The sequence below is a fragment of the Rhinolophus ferrumequinum genome, chromosome 7, assembly GCF_004115265.2.
Source record: "Rhinolophus ferrumequinum isolate MPI-CBG mRhiFer1 chromosome 7, mRhiFer1_v1.p, whole genome shotgun sequence".
In the NCBI taxonomy this organism is placed as follows: domain Eukaryota; kingdom Metazoa; phylum Chordata; class Mammalia; order Chiroptera; family Rhinolophidae; genus Rhinolophus; species Rhinolophus ferrumequinum.
This window is the reverse complement of record NC_046290.1, coordinates 89,679,113-89,704,444: the sequence shown is the minus strand read 5'-3', so window position 1 is coordinate 89,704,444 and position 25,332 is coordinate 89,679,113. Positions and strand designations below refer to the sequence as shown.

At 47.6% G+C, this 25,332-nt stretch overlaps 1 protein-coding gene across 1 annotated transcript; it reads left to right on the top strand.

The window, feature by feature from the left end:
- The first annotated feature begins 17,339 nt into the window (after positions 1–17,339).
- On the top strand, positions 17,340–24,907 carry ATP5MF (ATP synthase membrane subunit f). Its single transcript, XM_033109952.1, has 4 exons — positions 17,340–17,484; positions 22,577–22,684; positions 23,871–23,987; positions 24,767–24,907. The coding sequence occupies exons 1-4, from the start codon at positions 17,472–17,474 to the stop codon at positions 24,793–24,795; spliced, it is 267 nt and encodes an 88-aa protein (XP_032965843.1). The 5' UTR covers positions 17,340–17,471; the 3' UTR covers positions 24,796–24,907.
- Positions 24,908–25,332: the final 425 nt, after the last annotated feature.

The following is a 25,332-nucleotide window of genomic DNA, read 5'->3' as shown; positions in this document are numbered from 1 at the left end:
AGAGAGCATCAGAGCAGGGAGAACAGGAGGCAGCAGAGGGAGATGGCCAGGATCTTGTTGGCAGGCGTGCAAAGCACAATCAGGGCGGGACCGAGTCCAGTCGGACCAGCCCGACCGTGGAGACCGCGGCCCCGACTGGATAGGGGACAGTGTGCAAACTGCAAAGAATATGGACATTGGAAGAGGGAGTGCCCCAAGCACCAGGGCCAAACCGGGCAAGACGCACAGGTTCTGCTGGCGGGAATGGACAGTGACTAGGGGAGACGGGACTCGGATCCCCTCCCAGAGTCTTGGGTAACTGCGTATGTGGAGGGGAAGCCAGTAGGATTCATGGTAGACACAGGAGCCCAGTACTCAGTTCTGAACAAGCCTACGGAGCCCTTATCTCAGAAAACCAGTTTGGTGCAAGGGGCAACTGGGTCCAAGGCTTATCGGTGGACTAATAGGCACCAAGTGGACTTAGGCCGCCACCAAGTGACCCACTCCTTCCTAGTTATCCCTGAATGCCCTGCCCCCTTATTGGGGCGCGATCTCCTGACTAAGATCAGGGCCCAGATCCATTTTGAGTCGGATGGCATTAAGGTATTGGATGGCCAGGGACACCCCCTCCACATTTTGACCCTGTCTCTTGTGGATGAACATCTCCTGTTCGCCCTGCAGGACAACCCCTACAACCCTCCCTCTACAGAATGGCCCCGTGATATGGATTATTGGCTTAAAACGTACCCTCATGCGTGGGCGGAAATAGCGGGTGTGGGCCGGGAGGCCTGCGGAGCACCAGTAGTGGTCGAACTTAAAGCCTCGGCCCAGCCTATCCGGATCCGCCAGTACCCCTTGTCTGCAGAGGCGCGGAAAGGGATTGCCCCGCACATTAACCGTTTACTGGAAGCTGGAATACTGAAACCTTGCCATTCTGCCTGGAACACCCCACTTCTCCCCGTTAAGAAACCGGGGGAAAAGATTATAGGCCAGTCCAGGACTTGAGGGAAGTGAATAAGAGGGTTGAAGATATCCACCCCACGGTCCCCAACCCTTATACCTTACTAAGTCACTTGCCCCCTTCACATGTCTGGTATACTACCTTAGACTTAAAGGATGCATTTTTTAGCATAGCCCTGGCACCCAGCAGCCAACAGATTTTTGCCTTCGAATGGCATGATGGCAATACGGGAACCCCCGGGCAGCTGACCTGGACTAGACTACCGCAAGGCTTCAAAAACTCTCCAACTCTGTTTAATGAAGCCCTAAATCAGGATTTGAACTCGTTTCGCCAGAGCCATAATTCAGTTACGCTCCTGCAGTACGTAGATGACTTGCTTCTGGCGGCCCCCTCCGAAGCCGAATGCCGAAGTGCCACTGGAGACCTCCTCCAGGAGCTGGGGCAGTTGGGCTATCGGGCAAGTGCAAAGAAGGCTCAAATATGCAGGCAAATAGTCACCTACCTGGGGTATAAGCTGAAAGAAGGAACCAGATGGCTGACAGAGGCCATGAAAGAGACTATTTTTAGACTTCCAGTCCCGACCTCAGCACGAGAGGTCCGTGAGTTTTTAGGGACGACAGGCTACTGCCGGCTGTGGATTTTGGGGTATGCTGAAATAGCGAAACCTCTGTATGAGGCAACCAAGGATAAGGTCCCTTGGGCCTGGGGGTCAGACCAACAGAAGGCCTACGATGAACTCAAGGTCGCTCTCCTAAGAGCCCCGGCCCTGGCATTGCCAGACCCCCTGAAGCCCTTCACTCTCTTTGTTGATGAGAGGAGGGGAATAGCGAAAGGGGTGCTAATGCAGCATCTGGGGCCCTGGAAACGTCCGGTTGCCTATTTATCCAAGAAGCTAGATCCAGTTGCAGCAGGATGGCCCCCGTGCTTAAGGATCATTGCGGCAGTAGCCCTAATGGTGAAGGATGCAGATAAACTCACTTTTGGGCAACAGCTGAAGGTAGTGACCCCCCATGCGATCGAGGGGGTCCTGAAATATCCCCCTGGTAGGTGGATGACTAATGCCCGCCTAATCCATTACTAAGGACTCTTGCTAGATGCACCCCGGATCATCTTCGCTGAACCCACCGCTCTGAATCCAGCCACCCTGCTGCCGACCCGGATCTGAGAGCTCCCCTGCATGATTGCCAAGAGATCATGGCAGAAGTCACCCAGGTACGCCCCGACCTCCAGGACGCCGCACTACCCAACAGTGAGTTGGTATGGTACACTGATGGAAGCAGCTTCGTTATAGATGGTGTGCGGAGGGCAGGCACAGCGGTGGTAGACCAAGGCGGAAACATCATTTGGAGTGCCTCGCTTTCCCCGGGGACCTCAGCCCAGAAGGCCGAACTGATCGCACTGGCGGAAGCGCTAGAACCGGCCGAAGGAAGACGAGTGACTGTCTACACCGATAGCCGCTACGCCTTTGGCACTGTCCATGTGCATGGCGCTATCTACCGGGAAAGAGGCTTTGTTACAGCGGAAGGAAAGGCTCTGCGCAATCTTCCTGAGGTACGAAGACTACTGATGGCCGTGCAAATGCCCCGGGCAGTCGCAGTTGTCCACATCCCTGGGCACCAGTTTGCCCAGACCCCGGAAGCTGAAGGAAACCGGTGAGCGGATGAAGCCGCCAAGACAGCGGCAGTAGCTTCATCAGCTTTATCGACCTGACTACACTCCGGAAGACCTGCGATGGATCCAGAACCACCACTGCCTGGAGTCTGATCAGCAGGGGTGGCATCGGGATGCAGAAGGAAGATTGATACTGCCGGCACAGCTAGGACTGTTTCTTCTCTCCAACCTGCATCAAGCCACCCACTTAGGAAAAAAGAAGTTGCTGACGATTCTCAAGTCCGCCCGCCTCCGGTTTCCCCGACAAGCGGCTCAGATTCAAGAGATTGTAGATCAGTGCATTGGGTGCCAGGCTATGAGACCCAGTAGGAAAGGACCCCAACATACAGGTACGAGGGTACGGGGAAGAGCGCCGGGACGGAGTTGGGAAGTGGATTTTACTGAGGTAAAGCCTGGGAGGTGTGGGTATAAGTACTTGCTAGTAATGGTTGACACATTTTCAGGCTGGGTGGAAGCCTTCCCCACGAAACGGGAGACTGCCCAAGTGGTTGCTAAGGCATTACTAGAAGAAATTATTCCCAGATATGGGGTTCCTGAGGTTTTAGGCTCCGATAACGGCCCAGCTTTCATCAGTAACGTCCTACAGGGACTAGCCCGAGCGATAGGGATCAATTGGAAGTTACATTGTGAATATAATCCCCAGAGCTCAGGGCAGGTAGAGAGAATGAATCGAACTCTAAAGGAGACCTTGTCCAAACTAGCCATCGAGACTGGCGGGGACTGGGTGACCCTCTTACCCTATGCCATCTTCTGGGTCCGGAACTCACCATATGTACATGGTTTGACACCTTTCGAAATTCTGTATGGGGCACCACCTCCCATTATTGTTCGTACTCTACCAGATCATGACCCCAATGTGGCCCCAAGTTATCTGGCCAGTTTAAAGGCCCTGCAAGGGGTCCAACATGAGATATGGCCCCAAGTGAGTTCCCTGTATGAAATTAAGGACGCCCCGAACCCGGAACATGGCATCGTTCCAGGGGATTGGGTATGGGTCAAGAGACACAGGTCCCGGACACTGGAGAAAAGATGGAAAGGTCCTTATGTGGTTATTCTGGTTACCCCCACTGCCTTAAAGGTTGACGGCATCGGGCCTTGGGTCCATCACTCTCACGTGCGCCGAGCCAGCCAGCTGGAGAAGACGCGAGCTGAGGAGTGGATCGTATGGCGACACCCTGATAACCCTCTGAAGCTGCAGCTCTCCCGACCTCGGGGAAGCATCAAGCCCCCTACCTCAGCTAACGATGGAATGGCTGCTAGCCCTAACTCTGCTCAACATCTGGGAGAAGAGCCACGCGGGGATTAACCCCCACCAACCCCATAAGCTAACATGGACCCTAACAGATGGACAGACCCAAACAACCCTTAATAGCACCACACATACTGCCCCCGTCAATACGTGGTGGCCAGACTTGTTTTTTGACCTGCGTGACATTTTCGGCACTAAATGTGGACGGCAGTATGACTACTCAGTCAGGTCTAAGCGGGCTGTAATTGACACCTCTCAAGGATATGGTGCACAAGGGTTTTGGGCCTGCCCAGGGAACCTAAGAAACAATTGGAAAACCTGTGGCGGCCCAGACCGCTACTATTGTGGTAGTTGGAGTTGTGTCACCTCCTATGACGGGCCCCGACAGTGGGACGTTGGGAACAGGGATCTAGTTAAATTCTCCTTTAGGGACCTCCACAACCGGGTGCCCCAGGTACGTGTCCAGTTTAACCAAGATGTGGCACGAAAAGAGCGTGGTTGGTTATCAGGATTAACTTGGGGGTTCCAATTAGATATAGGCCGTTGGGCATGGATAGGCCCCCACCCCGGCGGTCTCCTAACTATTCAACTATCGGTGGAAACGATCAGCACTCAGGTGGGTCCAAATAAGGTGCTGGCCCCTCTCGTCCCTACCAAGAACCCAGGTATATCAAGGGATAAAAACACCGCAGGAGGGATTGCAGGAACCCAGCCAAAGACCTCTGTAACTCCTTCGACACCTGCTACGCAGACAACCGAAGACTCATTGCGGAAACTGGTGCGCACTGTATACGAGACCCTTAATGCCACCAGTCCTAACCTCACAACCTCCTGTTGGCTGTGCTATGATGTAAAGCCCCCGTTCTATGAGGCAATAGGACTTAATGCCACCTACAACGCCTCTAACGGTAAGAACCCCTCTCAGTGTTCATGGGGGGATCGTAAAATTGGCTTAACCATGCAACTAGTGAGCGGAAATGGGACCTGTCTAGGGAAAGTGCCCCAGGCAAAACAAAGTTTATGTGCCTCCATAGACAGCTCCCCTAGTTGGAAAAGTGACACTAAGTGGTTAATCCCCAGAACTGATGGATGGTGGATATGTTCAAAGACTGGCCTCACCCCGTGCCTATCTACCTCGGTCTTTAATGCCGCCAGTGAATTCTGTGTCCTAGTAACTGTGCTGCCCCGCATCCTCTATCACCCTGAGGAGAGTATGTATTCGCATTGGGATAGTGACACAAGTACGAGAAATAAAAGAGAGCCCATTACTGCACTAACCATTGCCACCCTGTTCAGTTTGGGAATAGCCAGAGCCAGGACTGGCATAGCTTCCCTGACTACTCAACAATCAGGAATGACCTCCCTAAGGGTGGCCATAGATGAGGACATAGAAAGATTGGAAACCTCGATTAGTCATTTAGAGAAGTCGCTCACCTCTCTATCCGAGGTAGTACTCCAGAATAGAAGAGGACTTGATTTGTTGTTCCTCCAACAAGGGGGACTGTGTGCCGCGCTGGGGGAGGAATGTTGTTTTTATGCTGACCATACTGGTGTGGTAAAAGAATCCATGGCAAAGGTGAGAGAAGGGTTAGCTAAGAGAAAACGGGAAAGGGAAGCTCAAGAGAACTGGTTTGAGGCTTGGTTTAACAGATCCCCCTGGCTCACCACCTTAGTATCTACCTTAGTGGGCCCAATTATCTTGCTTGTGCTTATTTTAACCTTGGGCCCTTGCATATTAAACAAGCTTATTAATTTTGTGAAAGATCGTGTTAATACCGTCCAGCTCATGGTCCTAAGACAACAGTATGAGACAGTGCCCACCCCTGAGGACCTCTACGGCTGGCCCATACATGAGCAAGATTCCTCATTATGAACAACACACAGAGGGGAAATGTAAGAGACTGTTTAGCATGAGAACTGCTATCTTTAGGTCAGGGTTAACAGCCCCTAGCCTGAAACAACATAATTATAAAATTCCAGGATGTGGGCAGTTGCAGCATGGAGACTAGAAGTTCTGTAGCTTATCTTATACTCCTTATAGCTATGCAAGTTCTGTAGCTTATCTTATACTCCTGGTCGCCTTGTCCTGTAGTAAATCTTATACTCTTTGAAGCTATGTAAATCCTGTAAGTTTATCTAGTACTCTCTGAAGCTATGGAAAGCCTTGAAAATGCTATATAAACCCTTGGCTTTAAGTGTTTGGGGTCCTTGTTAAAACCGGCTGCGTCGGGCAGAGACTCGGACCCCAGCTGGCTGGAAATAAACCTCGTTGTGTGACTTGCATTATTGTGCGTGTTCTCTGTCTGTCTGAGGGGGGACAATTCCGGACCTTAACAGATGCAATACGGATCTTTTACTTAGGGTGTGGCATTTCTACCAAGGGAATGAACATATTTTTAATATAATGTGGCAAAGAAGGGTACAGAGCTGTGCATATCATTTTATTGGGTGGGTAGGAAGATGATTCAAGTCCTGCCTAATGGGATCTACTTCTCAGTGAATTGTTAGGCAAGATCATCAAGTAAGAGAAGCGGATAATTTCTTTAGAGAAATATTAACTGATTGATTTCTGGTGACCCATTGTTCATGAATGCCCACTACTTACCCCTGAACTTTGGCTTAACCACACTAGTCAGGCTGCTCTCCTCCCCACATGCCCTTGAACTTTGCTTGCACAAGCCCTACAAGCCCTATAGCAGCCAGGTGCAGAACATCCCCCTCAACAGTTCATGTCCTGTTAATCCCCCTCCCATGCTGTCTGCTCACCAGACTGATTGCCCTCCTCCCTCACAAAGTTCTTGCTAGCCTTGCTTACCCCCCTCCTGTAAAAGAAAACCCTTTTCCTGTTTGATTTGGAGATGCTTGTAGGTCCCAAGGTCACAGTATTCTCCCAACCATGCCGACGTAATTAAGTCTCCAAAAAAACCCAAAAGGATAAGGTTTGGAGAGCTAACGGGTTGGTGAACACTTGCAAGTGCTAGGAGAGGGGCCCACTCAGTGAGAACACGGAAGCTCCGAGCCCTTTCTCCACACCTTGCTCTGTGCATCTCTTCATTCGGGCTGTTCCAGAGCCTTATCCTTTTATAATCTAGAACATAAAATGTTTTTGAGTTCTGTGAGCGGTTCTAGCAAATTAATCGAACCTGAGGAAGGGGCGGTTGGAACCTCTTATCTATAGCCTCTTGGTGACAACCTGGACTTGGGATTGGCATCTGAAGTGTGTGTGTGTGTGTGTGTGTGTGTGTGTGTGTGTAGGGGAGGGGTGTCAGTCTTGTAGGACTGAGCCCTAACCTGTGGGATCTGATGCTATGTCTAGGTAGATAGTGTCAGAATTGAGTTGAATTGTAGGACACCCAGCTGGGGTCAGAGCATTGCTTGTTGGTGTGAAGAAAAACCCCAACACATTGTAATTGGTGTCAGAATTGGAATCATGTATTGGGAATCTAAGACCAAAGCGGGGAACTTGTCCTTGGCCACACAAGTCCCAGCACATGCAGAAAAGCAGCCACCATCAGTATTTTGTGCCCACACGATGCCTTACTCCTGGCCACAGCTTGGAGGGAGCCTGGGCTGTTGGACTTTATTAATCCATCTCCTCAGGTTCCCGGACCCATTTGACAGCAAGCTCCCAGGGGTGGAGAAAAGGGACTGGTTTTCTTCTTTCACTGTTAGCTTGGACATAGACTCTGAGCAGGACTGAGAGGGGAACCGGATCACATTTCTGACTCCCAGGATGAACATGGTACAGCCCTTCATTTTTCCCATGTTTCCCATGAATCAGGGCTGTAATGGCTGAAGTGAAGATGGCACATCCCTTCCTCCCTCCCCTCTCTCCAGTTCCAGTGTAGATGCGTGGAGCCCCCGAGTCATCCTCTGTTGAAGCTCCAGACGGGATCCTGCTCGCTCCCCCACTTCCCCACCCAGCCAGGTCCAGCTCCAAATAGTCCATCATGGTCACAGAGGCAGGATGCCTGGGCAGGGAGGTCATTTGCAACATGGCCTTCTGGGAGGATACTTCTCTGATGTCCTGCTCCATCTCACCAGCTTTTGGATAGAAGTAGCTCCTGAGACACAGAAGTGACTCCCTGAGGCTTCAGAGAGAATGAAGTTTTTTGTGTGTTTGTATAAGTGACTGTGTGTGTGTGTGTGTGTGTGTGTGTATGTGTGCATGTATTCTCAGCCAATAACTTTCATGTTGTTGGGAAGGGGGATTCCACCCCCTTGTATTCTTCTTTAGTTCTTAGGGCTAGACTAGTAAAAAATAATAAAATTGACATAAGGTTAGAGTAACAGGAATAAAACCGATTTAATACATGCACATGGGAGAACCTCAATATGATGCTCAGATCACAAAATGTGACTCAAAGAAATGATTGAATCAGGCACCTTTTCATGCTTTTTAGACAAAGATACAATAAATTTGTCAGAAGTTGATAGGACAAAGAAAGGCAGTACTCATTAGAAAGGAATCTAAGCAAGGTTTGGGTATTAGTGACAAATTTAAACAAAGTAATAAATTAGAAAACAGGTAATAAGATTTGATTACCCAGACTGTTCGGCTCTGAGTTAACTCTGGTGATAAAGGGTGTCTTCCAGGTGCAGGGAGGACACATTTCACCTGGGAGATTTATTTCCTGCGTTCAAGGAGACAAGAGAGGGTAACTTCTGGCACCAGCTGCTGGTCAAATAACTTTAATTCAAAGTAATCAATATTGTGGGATATTGATTGTGCGTCCCCTGGTGGCTAATTGGATAAAAATCGCCCTTAATGTTTGAATATAAGATGTGATGTCATGAAGATTAAGGATCATGCAAGGTTCTTCTTGGGAAACTTCTCCCTCCGAGCACACCTGGGGAATTCCCCAAGTGCACACATTCCGAAAACTAATATACAACTTCAGTGTACGTTCCTGAGATTGAAAGTTTTTGTCTCTTTTGTTGAGGTTTGTGATCCCAGTGCCCATATACGTGCATACCAGTGTACTAGTGAACAACAGACGATCACTAAGCACTTGTTAAATAACAATGATTCAAGTGCCCACTCTGCACACGGCACACTTTCTCCTAATGAGGTCATTCTGTGAACATTTATTAATGACTTTCCCCATGTTGAGAGATATGGGGGGAAATTTTTTTTTTTAAAGATAAGTTCTTGTCCTAATGGAGTTGCTATTTATTGCATAAGACAGACCACAAGCGATTGCCTATAACTGAGACAAATTATGGTGAGGACGATAGGTGTTAGCAAAGACCGGGTGGGGTGGGAGGGTGGGGGGCGGAGCGGGGGACAAGTTAGGGGACTGGATATCATCATGCAATGAGGGGAGCCTTCCTAAAGACATCATTTGAGCTCAAGTTGAAGGAGAAATGTAATTTTAGAAGTTTAGGAGAGAGAAAAAGGTATTGTGGGGGAAGGGAAAGTTTGAGGCCAATACTCCTTTTCGCTGTTCTTTCTCATCATTGCTGAGGTCCGTGTTCTTATTCCCTGTTTGCTCACCACCTGGTGACGCTCTAATTTATGAATGCCTAACGTTCACCTCTAGCTGGTCCTGCCTCTCCGGATGTTTCCTTCCCTATCTGGCCACATCCGTTTCTTGGATGTTCCTTCCCACCCGAATAACCCTCATCCCCCCAGCCCTGCTACTGAACACTGATATTCCCGAATTGTGAAGTAACCTGCCCAAAAGTTCGACTCAGTAAACTGAGACTATACTGGGACATCAGCTGGAGATTCAAAGGAATACAGCTCTGCTAGTGACTCTGAGAAATGAAACATATATGAAGAAGAGGGAGATAAGATTTATTTGTTTAAGGACGAAATGCACAGGTCCTACAAAGTTATTCTAAGATCAGAGGAGAATGAGTTAAATCCGGGCTGCTGAAACAGGAAGGAGACAGAGGAAGTCGAAGGGATAAAAAACAATACAATACATTGTTTGGTGATTTTAAAATGTGATAAACATCTCAAGAAGAGCAAGCAATTGATACTCACAAAATTAGGAACACTGATTATGTCTGGGGGTGAGAGAAGAGTTGTGATGAGTGAAGGTACAGAGAAAGCATCAAAGATAATGTTATTATTCTACTTGAGTTGGTCTACAAATTGTTTTTGTCTTCTTATTACACACTATTATATATAATAAAATATATAAATGACAACTTTACATATTATCATGAAATGTAACTTAATGTGAATGAGTTACTACATTTTAAATATCACTTAATTCATATCTAAATTTAAATAGCCACAAAAAGTAACTCATGGTTACCACATTGAACAACACAGTGTTACTGTGTCAGATAATTTATGTTTTCCTCCGGATAGGGATAATATAACTATCTCCTGCAAAGAAGCTGTTACAAGAGAACTCACCTAATATAAAGAGGAATTATTTTTTAAAAAGCAACAAGGTCTAACAAACTATGATTTAAAAAAGAAAGGAAAAGGAAAACAAAAGTTTACCTAAGAACATGATTAAAAATGGGCAACACTTACTGAACTTAAGGAAGCCATCGTTTCTACAATATGAGACAAATGTCCAGATCCCAGGGCCCCAAAGAGGACAGGACAGCAGAGGAGCTGAAATATAGGTAGTAGTACTCAGAGAAAAAATTTGAATAAAAAACAAGTACCATGAAAAGGGTGTCCTGCACGTAGTAAAAGAAATGAGATGAAGAGTATGGAAGTGCAGTTTTATTTAAAAAAAAAAAAAAGTGAAAATTCTAGAAGATTTAACGTTTTAAACGATGTGAATGTGTAACTTAATTTCAAAGTTAACATTTAACAGTGAAACGCTTAACAGCTCTTTCTGACGACCTCTGCAGTGCTTGAGTCTCCGTGACCCTGTTCCACTCAGGAGTTCTCTGCCCGCTGTTCACACTCCTCTTCCGGCGGGAGCGCCCTTCCTGGCCACGCCCCTACTTCTTTCTAGGAAAATGCTATGACCAAGACGCCTTGCTTGGCTTGAGGCCCTGGCACCTTCGCCAGCTCTGGCGCGTGGAGCCACGTGCACTGGGCTCCACCTGCACTGGTCCTTGGAGCCCGATTCCTGTTCTCCCTGGATCTGCTGCCCATTCCGGCTGTCTGTTGTCCCTCCCAACAGAGCCTCGGGTCTCGGAGTTCTGAACCCCAGGTGGTCCCTTCCTCGATGGTTCAGTTCCTCCCATCTGGGCATCTGAGTTGTCCTTCTGAGTCACTTCATTAACGCGAAGAGGTGGGGAGAGTGGAGGGGCAGGGCTGAACAGAGGCTTGTTTACCGTCACCATGGAAACCGCTTTTGCCCCCGGGGTGGAGCTTGGGAACCCGCGGGTCAGAGTCCTGGGACCTGGAGGGGTCTCCCAGGCCTAATGGCGATTCCAGGATGTCCTTCTGCTTGGCTTCTCTACTCAGGCTCGACCTTGCGCCCCAGCCTCTCTAAATCAGCCGGCCCCGGGAGGAAGCGCGACTATCGGGACCCCGGATTTGGAGGTTTCCTCTTTCACCTGACGTCGTGACAGTTGCCAGTCACCGAGCTGCTGCAACTTCTCCGGGAAATGTGGGACATCTCCCGATTCTGCATGGGAGAGAGCAGGCAGGGCGGGGACACGGAGGCAGGAACTGGAAGGGGAAGGATTGTGGCGGAATAGATCGCTCAGGGGCAGAGGCAAGACGGGGGAGCTCTAGAGGGTCTTCAATGGATGGAGTAAAGATGGGGAACGGGGACCGGAGGGTCCCATTGTGATGCGCCTGGAACCTCGACCGTCGATTGGCCAGGCTTGTGAAAGGCAACGATAAAAGTCTGGGTGCCAGGCCAGATACTGGACAGAGAGGGTTTGGACACGGAGAGAGGGGTCTCCAGCTCTGGAGCTGGAACTAACTCTGCTGAGGAATCCGCCCCTGCCCTGGCCCCCTGCCCGTTCCACAGGCACAGACTCAGGTCTTGGGTTTCCCGCGACCACCGTTCCCCCGCCTCCTGCCGCCTTGTCCCCAAATTCTGTCCAGGGCTGGGGTTGCTGCGTCCCACACTCGACTCTCCAGGGTCCAGCCCTGACTCAGTACGAGGCTACCCGTCCGGCTAACACCTGCTACTCCGGGCCCCCTATTCATATTCGTCTCAGGCGACCAGGGGAGCTGCTGAGTGCTGGAAACTAGGTTGGGAATGGGAGCTAATCCACGCTGTAGGGTGTCTCAGTGCCTCCACATGAAGTCCTGAAGGTAACGGACAATCCCCTTTTCAGGAGAGTAAGGTGTCCCAATGGCGACTTCTGAGCTACTGGAGAATACTCAGTGTTTGAGATTAAATGAACAACAAAAACTGAGCCCAGAATTCATTATTGACAATCATTCTGTTTTTACAGTTTATGCAAATGTGTATTGTTTCATGCAATCATTTTTATAGAAAGTGCATGATATTGTGCCACGTAAAAAAGAATATCCAGTATTTACAGTATTGTAGTTAACTGAGTGAAGTATATGAGGGTCATCCTCTCCAGAGCAAGACTAGAATAAAGAGTGAGAAATTAGGGCCAGCCCAGTGGCTCAGGCGGTTGGAGCTTGTGCTCCTAATGTCAAAGGCTGCCTGTTGGATTCCCACATGGGGTAGTGCCAGATGGCTCAGTTGGTTGGAGCCCGGGCTGTTAACCACAGGTTGCCGGTTGGATTCCTCAACTCCTGCAAGGGATGGTGGGCTGTGCCCCCTGCAACTAACCATGGCAACTGGACCTAGAGCTGAACTGCACCCTCCACAACTAAGATTGAAAGGACAACAAATTGACTTGGAAAAAGTCCTAGAAGTACACACTGTTCCCCACTCCACCCCCGCCCCACCACCCAGCAAAAAAAAAAAAAAAAAAAAAAGAATGAGAAATTAGGTCTTGAATAGGAGTATCCAGAGGTAGCTTTGACAGGTGCCAAAAGGCAGCCTTTTAGACGCAATGTGGATTAAGAATCACCAAAATTTCAGATTATAGCTTAGAAGAGAGCCTCAGATATTAAAGTTGTGGAGAGTACAGATTTTTCTGTTAAGGGAACCTGGCAAAATGGATTCAATGGTTAATGGCTCTGCTAGGAAGAGGTGAATTTATCCTGTGCCAGAATTTCTTCAAGTTTTCCAGGACTTTCTAATTATTACTATTTTATTCTTAGGAACTTTCCTCTCCAGCAAAGTATCAATTAACTGAACATTGGAGCCAGCAGTTGTTAAAAATACCACCATAAACAGGCAAGAAGTACTTACAATATTGTCAGAATATTAATGGAAGTCAAAGCAAAGAAATTTATTTTTTAAAAATGCACAGAAGGCCCTTCAAAAGAAATTATTCCAGATAATGAAGAATGGGAGGGAAATGAGCAAAGACAATTAAATGTGGTGATGTTGTATAAAGAAATAATTTAAGAATAGGAAGAAGAAAAAACAGAGAACAGAGTACTCCTACAAAACCCAGACAGGTAACTCAGTAAGAAAACCATGGCTACTAATTTGCAGCTCAAGTTCTTTCTAGAGAGTTGATATCAATGGCAGCCTGTGGCTGGTACTTGATGCATTTCTTTTAGAAAGGCACTTCTAGAACAGTTTTAGTTTTAGAACAAAATTGAGAAGAAGGTACAGAGATTTCCAATATGCCCCCTGTCCCCCCACACATGCACAGCCCCCACCATTATCAACAGCATTCACCGGAGTGGAACATTTGTTACCAAGATTAAACCTACAATGACACATCACAATCAAGGTCATAGTTTACCTTTGAGTTCACAATTGGTGTATATTCTATGGGTTTGGACAGATGTATAATGACATATATCCATCCTTATTATATCATACAGACTAATTTCTCTGCTTTTAAAATTCTCTGTGCTCTGCCCTCACCCCTGGCAATCACTGATTTTTTTATGTCCCCATAGTTTTGCCTTTTCCAGAATTTCATGTAGTTGGAATCACAGCACGTAGCCTTTTCAGAGTGGCTTCTTTCACTTAGTAATATGCATTTAAGGTTCCTGTATGTCTTTTCATGGCTTGAAAACTCATTTCTTTTTAGTGCTGAATAATATTCCATTGTCTGGATGTACCACATTTTAGTTATCTATTCACCTACTGACAATTTTGGCAATTATGAGAAAAGCTGCTGTAAACATCCATGTGCAGATTTTTGTGTGGATATAAGTTTTCATCTCCTTTGGGTAAATACCAAGGAGCATGACTGGATCATATGGATCCAAGGATCCTATGGTAAGAGTATTTTAGTTTTGTAAGTAACAACCCAACTGTCTTCCAAATTGCTGTACCATTTTTCATTCCCACTAGCAATGTATGAGAGTTCCTGTTATCCCAACACTGAGCCTCAAGACCGGGGATGTAATTACCTCTCCATTGTCCCTGCTTCCTTCTGAGGATTGATGGCTAGGGCTTAGAAACCATGGGTCTTGGGGACACCCATGCATGGTGAGCCTGAGATTTGCTTGGACTCTTGATTTCAACATAGCCATAACTCCTTCTGGTTTTCACACTTGGGCTCTTTCTTGACGAAGGAAGAAAATTATACAGTGTTCAAATTGCTCAGAGGCAGGCAGCTCTAACCAAGCGTGCCTCTGCTGCTGTCTGCTGGTGTCTGCTGGCTGTGACTGCCCTCCATAGTGGCCTCAGAGGGGCCAGCAGTTGTCCCTGCGAATAAATCCCCAAATGTGGTTCTAACAACATGCGTGTGAGCCGAATGCACCTTTCGAATGCAAACCAACTCCAGAGCCCAGACCTCCAACCACGTGCTTTATAGTCTCTTGTACTCCAGGCCCCCTTCTCTAATCACTCTACTGCCTACGCACTAGAGCCCCTGAAATTATTCAAATTTGCCAATCTTAAACTTGTTTATGCTGCCTCACCCATTCTGTCCCAAGGAAACCACAATAAAGGCTCTTGTCCACATTTTCCTCCCCCTTCCTCTGCCTTCTGAACCTGGTGCTTCCCATGTTTTCTGCCTTTTCAATGGCAATCAATTCCTGATCTGTTGACCTCACCATACCTGAATAATAATAAAACCTACATTTTAAAACATGGAATAGCTAATAGGGAGTCACTAGCCACGTTAACTAATTAAAATTAAATAGTACTCACAAGTCATATGTGGCTAGTGGCTATTGAACTGGACAGTGCAGACATAAACCATATCCATCACCGCAGAACTTTGTATGGGACAGTGCCAGTCTAGTTGCTCCCATCTCAGAGAGGGTTTTACCCCCTCCCCATTTTCTCCCAGGCCAGAAAACTGGTGCTCTGCTTTACCCCTTCCCACCACCGCCTATCAAACACAGTCTGTCCCCAAGCCCTGAGGATCTGCTGCCCCTGAATGTATGTCCACTGCTGTTCATTGCTTCCCTTCTGCAAACAAGCCAACGTGCCCTGTCTACCTGACACCTCTCCTGACACCCACTTGGCTTACTCCGCACCTCCACCACAGTGCCACCGGCCTTTGCCATGTGTCACCTATAGGAAGACCTACTCAGTGACCCAGTTTAAAACCTCTGGCACTCCCATCCTTCCCAGCTTTAGTTTTCTCCACTCTTCACCATCAGATATAATGGAAAGGACATGGCCATTTTCGATATATCTCTCAGATTACCTTCTTTGGAGCAGAAGATGGTTTGCACTTCAGGCACTTCTAGGGATGAATTCACGTGACCAATTTTGGCCAATGAGTATGTGCAGAAGTACCTGTGCACCTCTAGGTCAGGATGTTGACAGTCAGGTTGAGTCTCTAAAATGAGCTAAACGGTTGAGATGGTGGCTGCTGGTCAACTTGAATCCCTGAGTAAGTACAAGTACTGTTCTTTTACTACCTGTGATGGGCTTGTAGGGTCAGTCAAAAATAACTTTTTAAATTTTTTTTAAAAGTCCCTGGGATTTGGAGGTGTTTTTCTACTGTAGCCAAACTTAGCCCATCCTGATTATAGATCATTGTGTGTTTATTGTCCCTCTCTCCGCAGGAACGAATCCTCCACAATGGCAGGGAGTTTTATTTGCTTTGTTTTCCCAGGATCTTCAGTGCCTGGCATAGAGTAGCACTCGATACTTGCTAAAGGAGAATCCTACAGAACTGTGACCCCTGCTTAGCTGGCTTGTCTCTTCCAGGCCTCTCCCTCCCGCATCCATTCCCTACCCAGCAGCCAGGGTTATTGTTCTAGTGTGTAAATCTGATAAAGTCACTCTTTCTTAAACCCTGATAGCTCTCAGTGCCCTTAGGATAGCCCTACTCTTCACCTAACTTCACAGCATCTTGTGTTCTGACCCTTGCTTACCTCTCCAGACATCTGTTATCTCCATCACTTTTTGTTTTTTTATTGTGGTAAAATTTATATAACATAAAATTTACCATTTTAGGTGTACAAACAGTGACATTAAATACATTCACGTTGTTGTGCAACCATCACCACTATCCATTTCCAGAACGTTTTCATCATCCCAAGCAGAAACTCTGTACCCATTGAACACTAACTCCCCAACTGCCACCATTCTAACCCAAATCCGTCAAGGAGCTCTATCCCTCTATACCTTTGCGGTTCCTTTGTTCACTTAACAACCACCTCTTAATTTTTCAAAAGCCAATCCAGATAAGCCCCTCTTCTCTGAAGTCCTCCAGACCCCCCCTCCAAGGAGTCCATGGCCCCCTGCTGCGCATGCATTTATTGCTGTGCTCACATCTGTCTATACACTTGTGTCCTGCTCATTACCAGAGACCTTAGAGCTCAGAGACCATGTCTTATTGATTTTTATGTCCCTAGCGCCCAGTATATACCAGTGTGTGTTTAGTGAATGAATAAAATGGCTGATAAAAGACGAGTTTGATAACTCCCCCAAGTCACTCTCCTAATAAAACTATCACTTTCACTGGTTCAATTCCCTCTATGCACTCAGTTCTTAATCCTTTATTTTCACACACATTGTTTCATTTAATTCCTACAACAAGGATGCCAAGCAAGCATTACATCACTATTTTACAGAGAAGGAAACTAAGATTCAGAGAATCAGTGTCTCCCTGGAGTCAGAATTGCTTAAGCAGAAATGGTTAATGTAGCCTTTCCACAAAAAACAAGACGGTGGTCAGGCATCCCTATACCTGGAAAAAAAGGACTGGAGCTGCTGTGAGCCCCTAGGATCTTGCATCTCTGCAGTTAAGAGTCCAGCGCAGTTCTGGACACATAAGTACTCTTGTATCAAACCTATTTGGAGCCTAAGCCTGGACACAGTTTTTCCTTGTGAGTTTACCTCCCATTCAGCACAGTTGGGAGGAAAGATCTTGATATGTCTGTCACTTTTTACAACAAATTTAAGGTGACAGACTAAGAAAGCCAGGATGCTCTTCTCCCCTCACTTCCCAATTTTTGGTCCCTTCCAGCCTCCTCCCTCCTAGGATGGGGAACCCAGTCTGAGTCCTACACCCCTCGCCCCCGCCCACAACTGCGGGGTCCCGGGGCTTGGCCCTCAGGAGACTTCGCCCTTCACCCCATGGCGCACTTGCAGCGCCAGCTGAGTACCGATCGCGACCTGCTTCCCGTGAGCCTCTGCTCCCCGCGACACCGGGGCACTTGCTCCCTACCCAGCAGTCATCGCGCGGCTCGGCAGAGCGGACGTCCCGGACTCCAAGATGGCGTCAGTCGGTGAGTACCGGACCCGGTTAGGGCAGTCAGGTTGGAAGCAGAAGCCGGGGTCCGGGGTCGGGGCTCAGAGATGCACTGGGAGGGGAGGGAGCTGCGGAGTCACCTGCCGTTTGCCCAGGGTCTTGGCCGCGACCTTACCCGAGGCGCACTAGACCCTTTGCCCAGGGTCCTACGCCGTCCATCCCTTCTCTGCTCGCTGGGCCACGCCGCCGGGCTGCGGCGGGGAGAGTGAGGGCAGTCGAGCGACGCGCTTCGGGGGCTTGGGAACACTCCGCTTCGTGACTCTCTCACGCTGCCCGTTAAGGAATAGGGGCTCTCGCCCCCACCGCGACCCAGGCGCTTCGCACTTGAACCCTACTCGCAGGTACTAGCCTTCTTCCCAAAGCTGAAGCTCAAATTAAGTTCCAGGAGAAGCTAATGCCTAGGACAGTGCCTGACACCACAAAAGGTTCGACGCATGTATGTCGCCTAGGCGCTGAAGAGGCTTTAAGAGCTGAAGTGACCTATTCAAGGTCACTAATGAGAGACCTGAACTTGAATTCAAACCTAGGAGTTAGGGGCCTTGTGGTAACTGAGCTTGAATCACAAGGATGACCTTAAGACCAGAGGGTCTTTTGGTGACATGTATGTATAAATCTCTACACATCGGACTGTGCACACTTTTTTTTCTTTCCTTCTTTCTTTTTTTATTAATACGGAAACTATGTACTGGTCCTAGATCCTCACAGTAGCCTTGTCAGGAAGTCAGTACCGGGAATGTTGATACCATTTTAAAGATGAGGAAAATAACATCAAAGATGTGTGGCCTGCCTGAGGTCACACAACACGGCCGTGGCAGAGTTTGGATTAATCTATGTGTCTTACCCCAGTTTCTGTATTCTTAAACTCAGCCCTGAGAACTGAAAAGGGGATCAGAAAAGATGAGACTGATGCTGTTTTTCCTGTCTGTAAAAAATGGGCATGAGAATATTTATTCACAGATGGTTGTATTATTTAAATAAGAAAAGGAAGCATTGAGACTTGGCATCTTGTTTCAGCAGAGGGTTGCGTGAAGAGCACCGTGGACTAAAGATTTAATAACTTAGTACATGGAAGGTACTTGGAACACTGCCTGGCCTACAGATGAGTGCCTGGCACCCCCGCGGTCACTCTGACCTGTGGGCATGGTCATGTCACCTCTGGCCCATTCAGCATCACCCTAGGAGAAGGAATTGGAGTCCAAGTCTTTTAAGTACTGATGATCTTCTAGATGGTGTCTATTGCCAGAGCATAAAGCCACTAGTTCATTAGCAAATAAAGTGATGGGGGTAGGAATTAATAGCAACAGATGAGATCATGCATTGGCAAACTATGGCCGATACGCTGGATTTCCTGCAGCCTGTTTTTGTATGGCCTGTGCGCTAAGGATGGTTTTTATGTTTTTAAAAAATTTGTGGGCCAGCCCGGTGGCTCAGGCGGTTAGAGCTCCGTGCTCCTAACTCCGAATGCTGCTGGTTTGATTCCCACATGGGCCAGTGGGCTCTCAACCACAAGGCTGCCAGTTCAATTCCTCGACTCCCTCAAGGGATGGTGGGCAGCGCCCCCTGCAACTAGAAACGGCAACTGCACCTGGAGCTGAGCTGCGCCCTCCACAACTAAGACTGAAAGGATAACAACTTGACTTGGAGAAAAGGCCTGGAAGTACACACTGTTCCCCAATAAAATCCTGTTCCCCTAAAAAATAAAAAATAAAAAATTTGTTAGAAAAAGACTTTGTTGCAGAGGCCTTGAGTGGCCTGCAAAGCCTAAACTCTTACTCTCTGGCCAACCCCTTGGGTGGATTTAGCACCTAGAAGACACATGGCATTTCCATGCTGCTTCATATAAGTGGACTTCATATAAGTGCTTCTTGGAGTCATAAAATCAGGCCAGACCTGTGGTCCTTCTACAGTCTCCACTGAAAGCCTGTCACGACCAGTAACTGTGTGTGTGGATGCTCCCACCTTCAGATAGCTCAGTCAGGCAGAAAGAAAAATAGTAATTCCCATTTACACAGTACCTAGAGCCAAGTACCAAGGTGAGTACTGTTCTTGCCCTTATTTTACAAAGGAGGAAACTGAGGCACAGAGAGGGCAGTAACTTGTCCACAGGAACCTTGCTGCGAAATGGCACAAAACCCAGAACACTTGACTAGAATCTGCTCTGTTACCACCACACTACTGGTGTGAACCAGTGACTGCAGAGGGGTGTGTGCAGTGCTGCAGAGGAGAGTTGAGGGAACAGGGTTCCAGTATGGCTGCCAAAGACCGAGGCCTTTATCTTCCACTAAAAGAGAAATTCTTGGAATAAGTATAGATATGTTTCTGTTGAACCTGATTGCCCCTTGTTTTGCGACGGTGCTGTACTTGCTCTCCTTAAGGCTAATGGGATTGTGTGTGTGTGTGAGTGTGTGTGAGTGTGCGCGTGCGCTTATAAGTTTCTTAATTTTGGTTAAGGAAACACTCTTTTGTCTTTATTTTAAATTGTTGGCTTTTTCCTTCCAGTGATGCCAAGGCACCATGCCAGCCCCTGAATATGCTCATGAGAATGCAGAATGTATTTTCGTAGTTTGTGTGAATGTGAAAAAAGTAGCTTCAGTGGGCCCCGAAGTGGCCTGATTTTTGGTTTTGGAGTCACCAGCCTTATACCAGTCAAAAATACTTTGATTTAAAAATACTGTTTTTCTTTTGCACATTTCCCCCAACATAGTTGTTTTTCAAAAGCACTTTTAAACTTTTTATTATGGAAGATTTCAAATAAAAAGGAAACAAAATAAGGTAACAAGTGCTTTGTATTCATTACCCAGTGTCAACAGTTTGCGACATGCTGCCCTTCTAGTCCCATCTACACCTTCATCATTCTCTCCCCACCACATGCCATGTTTAGAGCGAGAGTTGGGTTTAGAATGGTGTGTTTGTACTCCTCGCTGCATGCAAGAAGGCTTTGAGTGTGTAGCAAAGGTATTAACTTTGTTCTTATTCAAGAAGAAATGTAGTATAGTAATCTTTGGACTAAAAGCCTGCTGATCTTGCAAATGATGACAAACCTGGGATGTAAGATGTGTACCTGTTCAACTTTTCTAAAAATAGCACAGACAAGGTGACAGAGGAAGGTGTAGGTCATTTTCAGATGACATTGTTTGGTGTTGAGCTTAATATTATTGACATTAAACTCTCCAACAGAGATATGGAACATATCCTAAAATTCATTTGAGACTATCTCACATTTCAAAAATATCACCAAACTAATTATAGTTTTCTGTTTTGTAAAAGAACTAAAGGGTGAGATTAATCCCTGAACCCCTATGTTTAAAATGTCCTAAAGCTTGGTTTGTATGCCATTTCTCCACCCTTTTCCTTTTTTTCTAATGTTTCACATAGACCTTAATGATATTTCAACAATAATAATAACAGTTTACAGTTCTGAGCACTGTTCCAAATCCTGTTACATAGATTGCCATTCAATCCTTGGAATACACCATTTTACAGACGAGCAAACTGGAGCTCAGAGGTTCTATAGAAAGGAAGTGCTGGCGCTTGAGATAAGGTGGGCAGGGAAGGAGGCCTTTTAGGAGATGAGGTTTAAGTTGAGACGGCCTTGTGATGAAGCAGGAGCACTGCAAACGCAAAGGCACTCAGCTGAAAACAGTCCTGTCGCCTATGAGCAGCAAGGGTTTGGCTGGAGAGTGGGAAGCCGGGGAAGATGAGTGGATGTGAGACGGTGGTCTTCCCCCATAGATTGTTGGCTGCTGAGAGCAAGGCCCTTGTCTGCTGTCAGTGCCGTGTCCACAGTGCTTGGGGCGCTGCCTGGCAAATGGTAGGTGCTCCATATTTGTTGGGTGAATCTAGATGGAAGGTTGGGGCAGTTTGTTTGAGACAGGCAGCCTAAACCACAACCCTAAAGCCATGTATGCGCCAGGCTTATGCCTCTACCGGTCACTTGTGGCCTCTTGACAAGCACTCAGTCTGGTCCGTCAAGACCAAGCATCTGCTGCTCCAGATGACCTGCAGCAGATTAGAAGCTGCTGGTAAGCCTTGCATTTCTCTTTATGGCCTGACCACCCTCGCCCTTGTGAAGGGTTGGGAGATGTGAGGAAACATATAGGGGTTCCCCTTAGTGGACTCTTGAGGCTGGTCCTTAAGGAGTGAGTCTTTCCTTGGATCCCCAAAATGGAGAAGAAACCTTGGAGTGATTTAGTCTGATTCCTCCTGTGGTTGGTCTTAAAGAAGGGACAATAGTCCTTGACTCCTTGCCCTGAAGAGGACACCTGCTAAGCAGCTTTTAAAAGTTGGCCTCTGGGGTAGGGGGAAGGGGAGCCGTCCCTCCTCAGGAGCATCTGACACTCACAGGTCCTCCTCCTCCACCTCCCTGGTCCCTTCCTATTTTACTCTGAAGCCCAGAGACGACTATAGTATCGCCTCGACCAGGAGCTCTTCCTGGCCTGTCCCGACTCATTGAAATACAGTCTGGGGCCCATTGGATCATTTGGAGTCGTTTTTACTGTCATTTGGCATCTGTGGTGCCAGGTAGGGTGCTAGAGGTAGAAATCAGATCGGCTTCAGGAGCATGAGGACCGAGTCCTGACTCCACTGCCTGCCTACTCTGACCCTGGCCAAGTTGCCCAACTTCTTTGAGTCAACCCGCCACTGAAGTACCACTGAAGAGGGCCCCCTACCACCTTCCAAAAAATAAAGGCATCAACTACTCGCTTTGAAGATTAAATGAGCTAATGTATGTAATGTAAATGCTAGCTTTGCAGTCACATTTCTTCTGTCCTCCACTTTATCACTTTCTTCTTCATGGTCCTTAGTTCTCTTTTTATAGTTATTCCCAGTAAGCTTTGTATTCAAAATCCTGTTTATTAGTAAAACTGTCACTGCAGCAGTTCTGCCATTATATAGTCTATGACTTAAAATAGTGAATTTGCTGTCTTATTTTTATCACTACTTACGTTCAGCCTCTATGTAGTGATGTTATCGAATGCCCCTGTAGTTAATTATTGAAATAAGTGACACAAAAGGATGCTATTTGTGTTAATGGGAGATTTTTCAGTGTGTGTGTTTTTGCTTTTCAGTACCAATGAAGGAGAAGAAACTCATGGATGTCAAAATAGGGGAGCTGCCAAAGTGGATACTGATGCGGGATTTCACCCCTAAAGGCATTGCTGGAGCATTTCAAAGAGGTCAGAACCTTATGGACATGTGTAAACAAAAGCAAACTTCTGGGGATTCAGGCCTCTTTTTGCCCTGAATTAATTTGGGTAGTAAAGGCCTTGCCTTTATGTAGAGGACAGAGAGGTTGTTAGCCCTTGACTTTCCATGTTTGATTGGTCCTGTCAAATCCTGGCTCTGAGATATTTCAGCCAAGAAAATGTTTTCTATTGCTTGGAATCGGTACCACTGCCTTCGTCTTAAAGAAATGTCTATGAGCGTTTTTACATCATGAGACTTCTTTAAGAGGAAAATGAGTTTGAAACATCCTAGACATCAGTCTATAATACAGTGCTTCTCTCCCTGCCAGGGAAAACTTCCAAGATGAATATTCCAAATGGTCTGTTCTTCAGGTCTGTGCATTTTAAAGTGCATGACGAGTCAGCTCAGTCCTGTGGAACCTGTGTCATCATTCTGGGAATAAAGACCTAGATCACCCCATGGGGGCCTGTGGGATCTCCAGCCTCTTCAGGGGCCCCCCTCCTGTTTTTCTAATTCTGGCCACCCTGTGGCTGTCTTTTGTGACACGTTGCCTCCTGCCCTGAGGCCTTTCCTCAGCTTTGCCCTCAGATTAGAATACTCGGCCTTCTGCCCACACTTGAGTGAGAACAGTGGTGACTCTTCAGTGGAGGTGAATGTGGCCTGCTCGTGCTCACAGCTCAGTGCAGTACTCCGTCCTGGCATTCCTCACGGTTGTAAACTATGGCTTCTATGATCATTTCATTCTTTTTCTGTCTCCTAGGCCCTGAGCCCCAGGAGGGCAGATACTGTTTGTTTCTTCACTGGTGGGGGCACCCAGTAGACAGATGCATGAAGCCTTCTTCTTCCCTGAGGGCCAGGCCCTTATTGGGGGTTGGATGCTGGGTCAGAATTAGGGTCAGGGGATCCCCTGGGTGAAGTATGATCAAAGGCCAACAGGTTGAGCCAATCTGTTAACACACGATCAAGGTCAGAGGGTAGGAGCAGGGGGCCTGGCTGGAGCTTGTCCTGGGCTCTGGGCTCGTGGTGCATTTGTGCTTTTCCCTTTATCAACCAGTGAATGTAGGGTGCGTGGCTTCAAGAGCCAGAGTAGGACTGGGTCCCTGGATTCGTCACTTTGCTTTGCACTGTGTGAAGCATCCCCAGCAGAGCAGGGCAGTGACCTCCTCTCGTTCGCAGGTTATTACCGGTATTACAACAAGTACGTCAATGTGAAGAAAGGGAGTGTCGCTGGGGTTTCCATGGTGCTGGCAGCTTATGTGCTTTTCAACTACTGCCGTTCCTACAAGGAACTCAGTGAGTGTCTCTTGGGTTGCCTTGCCTTCGGTGGGGTTTCCTGGGAGGGTGGCATTGGTTCACTGTCAGATTTAGAAGTCCATCATTATACTGATAGCTGAAGAATTGGAGGGACTTATCAGAATACTCATATAGTATATAGGATATTATTTTAAGTGAGAAAATTGTGGCAAAGAGAAAATGAAGACAGGAAAAAGAAGTTGAAGCTGGGACAAAGGTAATACTTAGGAAGCATTCTGTAAGATACTGTAGGCTCTGTGAAAGGTTGGTGGAAGTTTTGGCTTCATCTTCTTAGCAGCCAGGGCAGAGGGAAATAGGCGGAGTGGTACAATCCGGTATCGTGCAGTGCTCTGGAGAAGCGTAGCTGCTCATGGTCCTGAGAGCTGAGAGGAGCTTGTCTGGGGGGAGATGCTGGCAACAGTGTCATTGGTGGCCACCGACTGGTTTCATGCGCTGTTTCCAACAGCGTCCAGCGCCCTGCCAATCTGTGGCATCAGGCAACACTGGCTCTGAAGGACTGGACGGGTTCTCCGGGGCTGTTTGAGTGGGTGTTCCTTTCGGAAAGGACGAGGCTGGCCAGGTGGCAGATGAGCACCTGAGGTGCCTTCATGTCCCCAACTCGGCTGGTTCTGCTGAGATGCTGGCAAGCAGGTTCTGGGTCATTCCTGAAAGGAATTCTCAGGATGGCTTTATGTGATTTCAGCCTGCTGCCCTCCCTGTCATTGTGTGCTTTCACTGTACCTCTTAAGAAATTTACCATTTTGCCTTTCTAACTTCAGAGCATGAGCGGCGACGCAAGTACCACTGAAGAGGGCTCAGTGTGGAGGACACACACTGCATTCCTGACCATGGCCTTCGCCCAGCACCCCTGAATTCTTTCGTATCCTAATTGACACCTAATAAAAGATGACCGGACTGCTTCTGGGCTGCTTCACTGGTTTAGCCGTTTCCCTGCACGTCGAGGAGCTCCCCTGCGCGGTGGGATGAGATTGCTCTAGCATTCCCAAAGGGGGGCTGTCAGCCCAGGGCTGAGCCATGTGGCCTTGATGGGCTCCCTACGCCCCTTTGGGATCTTGTCCCTCCTGGCTTGGGGGTGGGTGTCATCTAGCACTACCCTGTCAAGTGTTTTCTTGCTCTTGGCCTAGTGTCCTAAGCACTTTTGGCCTTGTCAGCTGACACTCAGGACACAGTATAAAGCAGAAGCCCTGTGTTCCTAAGAATGCCTTCCCCTCCCTCATCTTTCTGCATTATCGGCTCCAGGAAGCTCAGTAGCATGATCCTGGGAGGGAAAGCACAGGCCCTGATAGCTCACAACTGCCCCTGAATCCAGCACTCTTCCTTACCT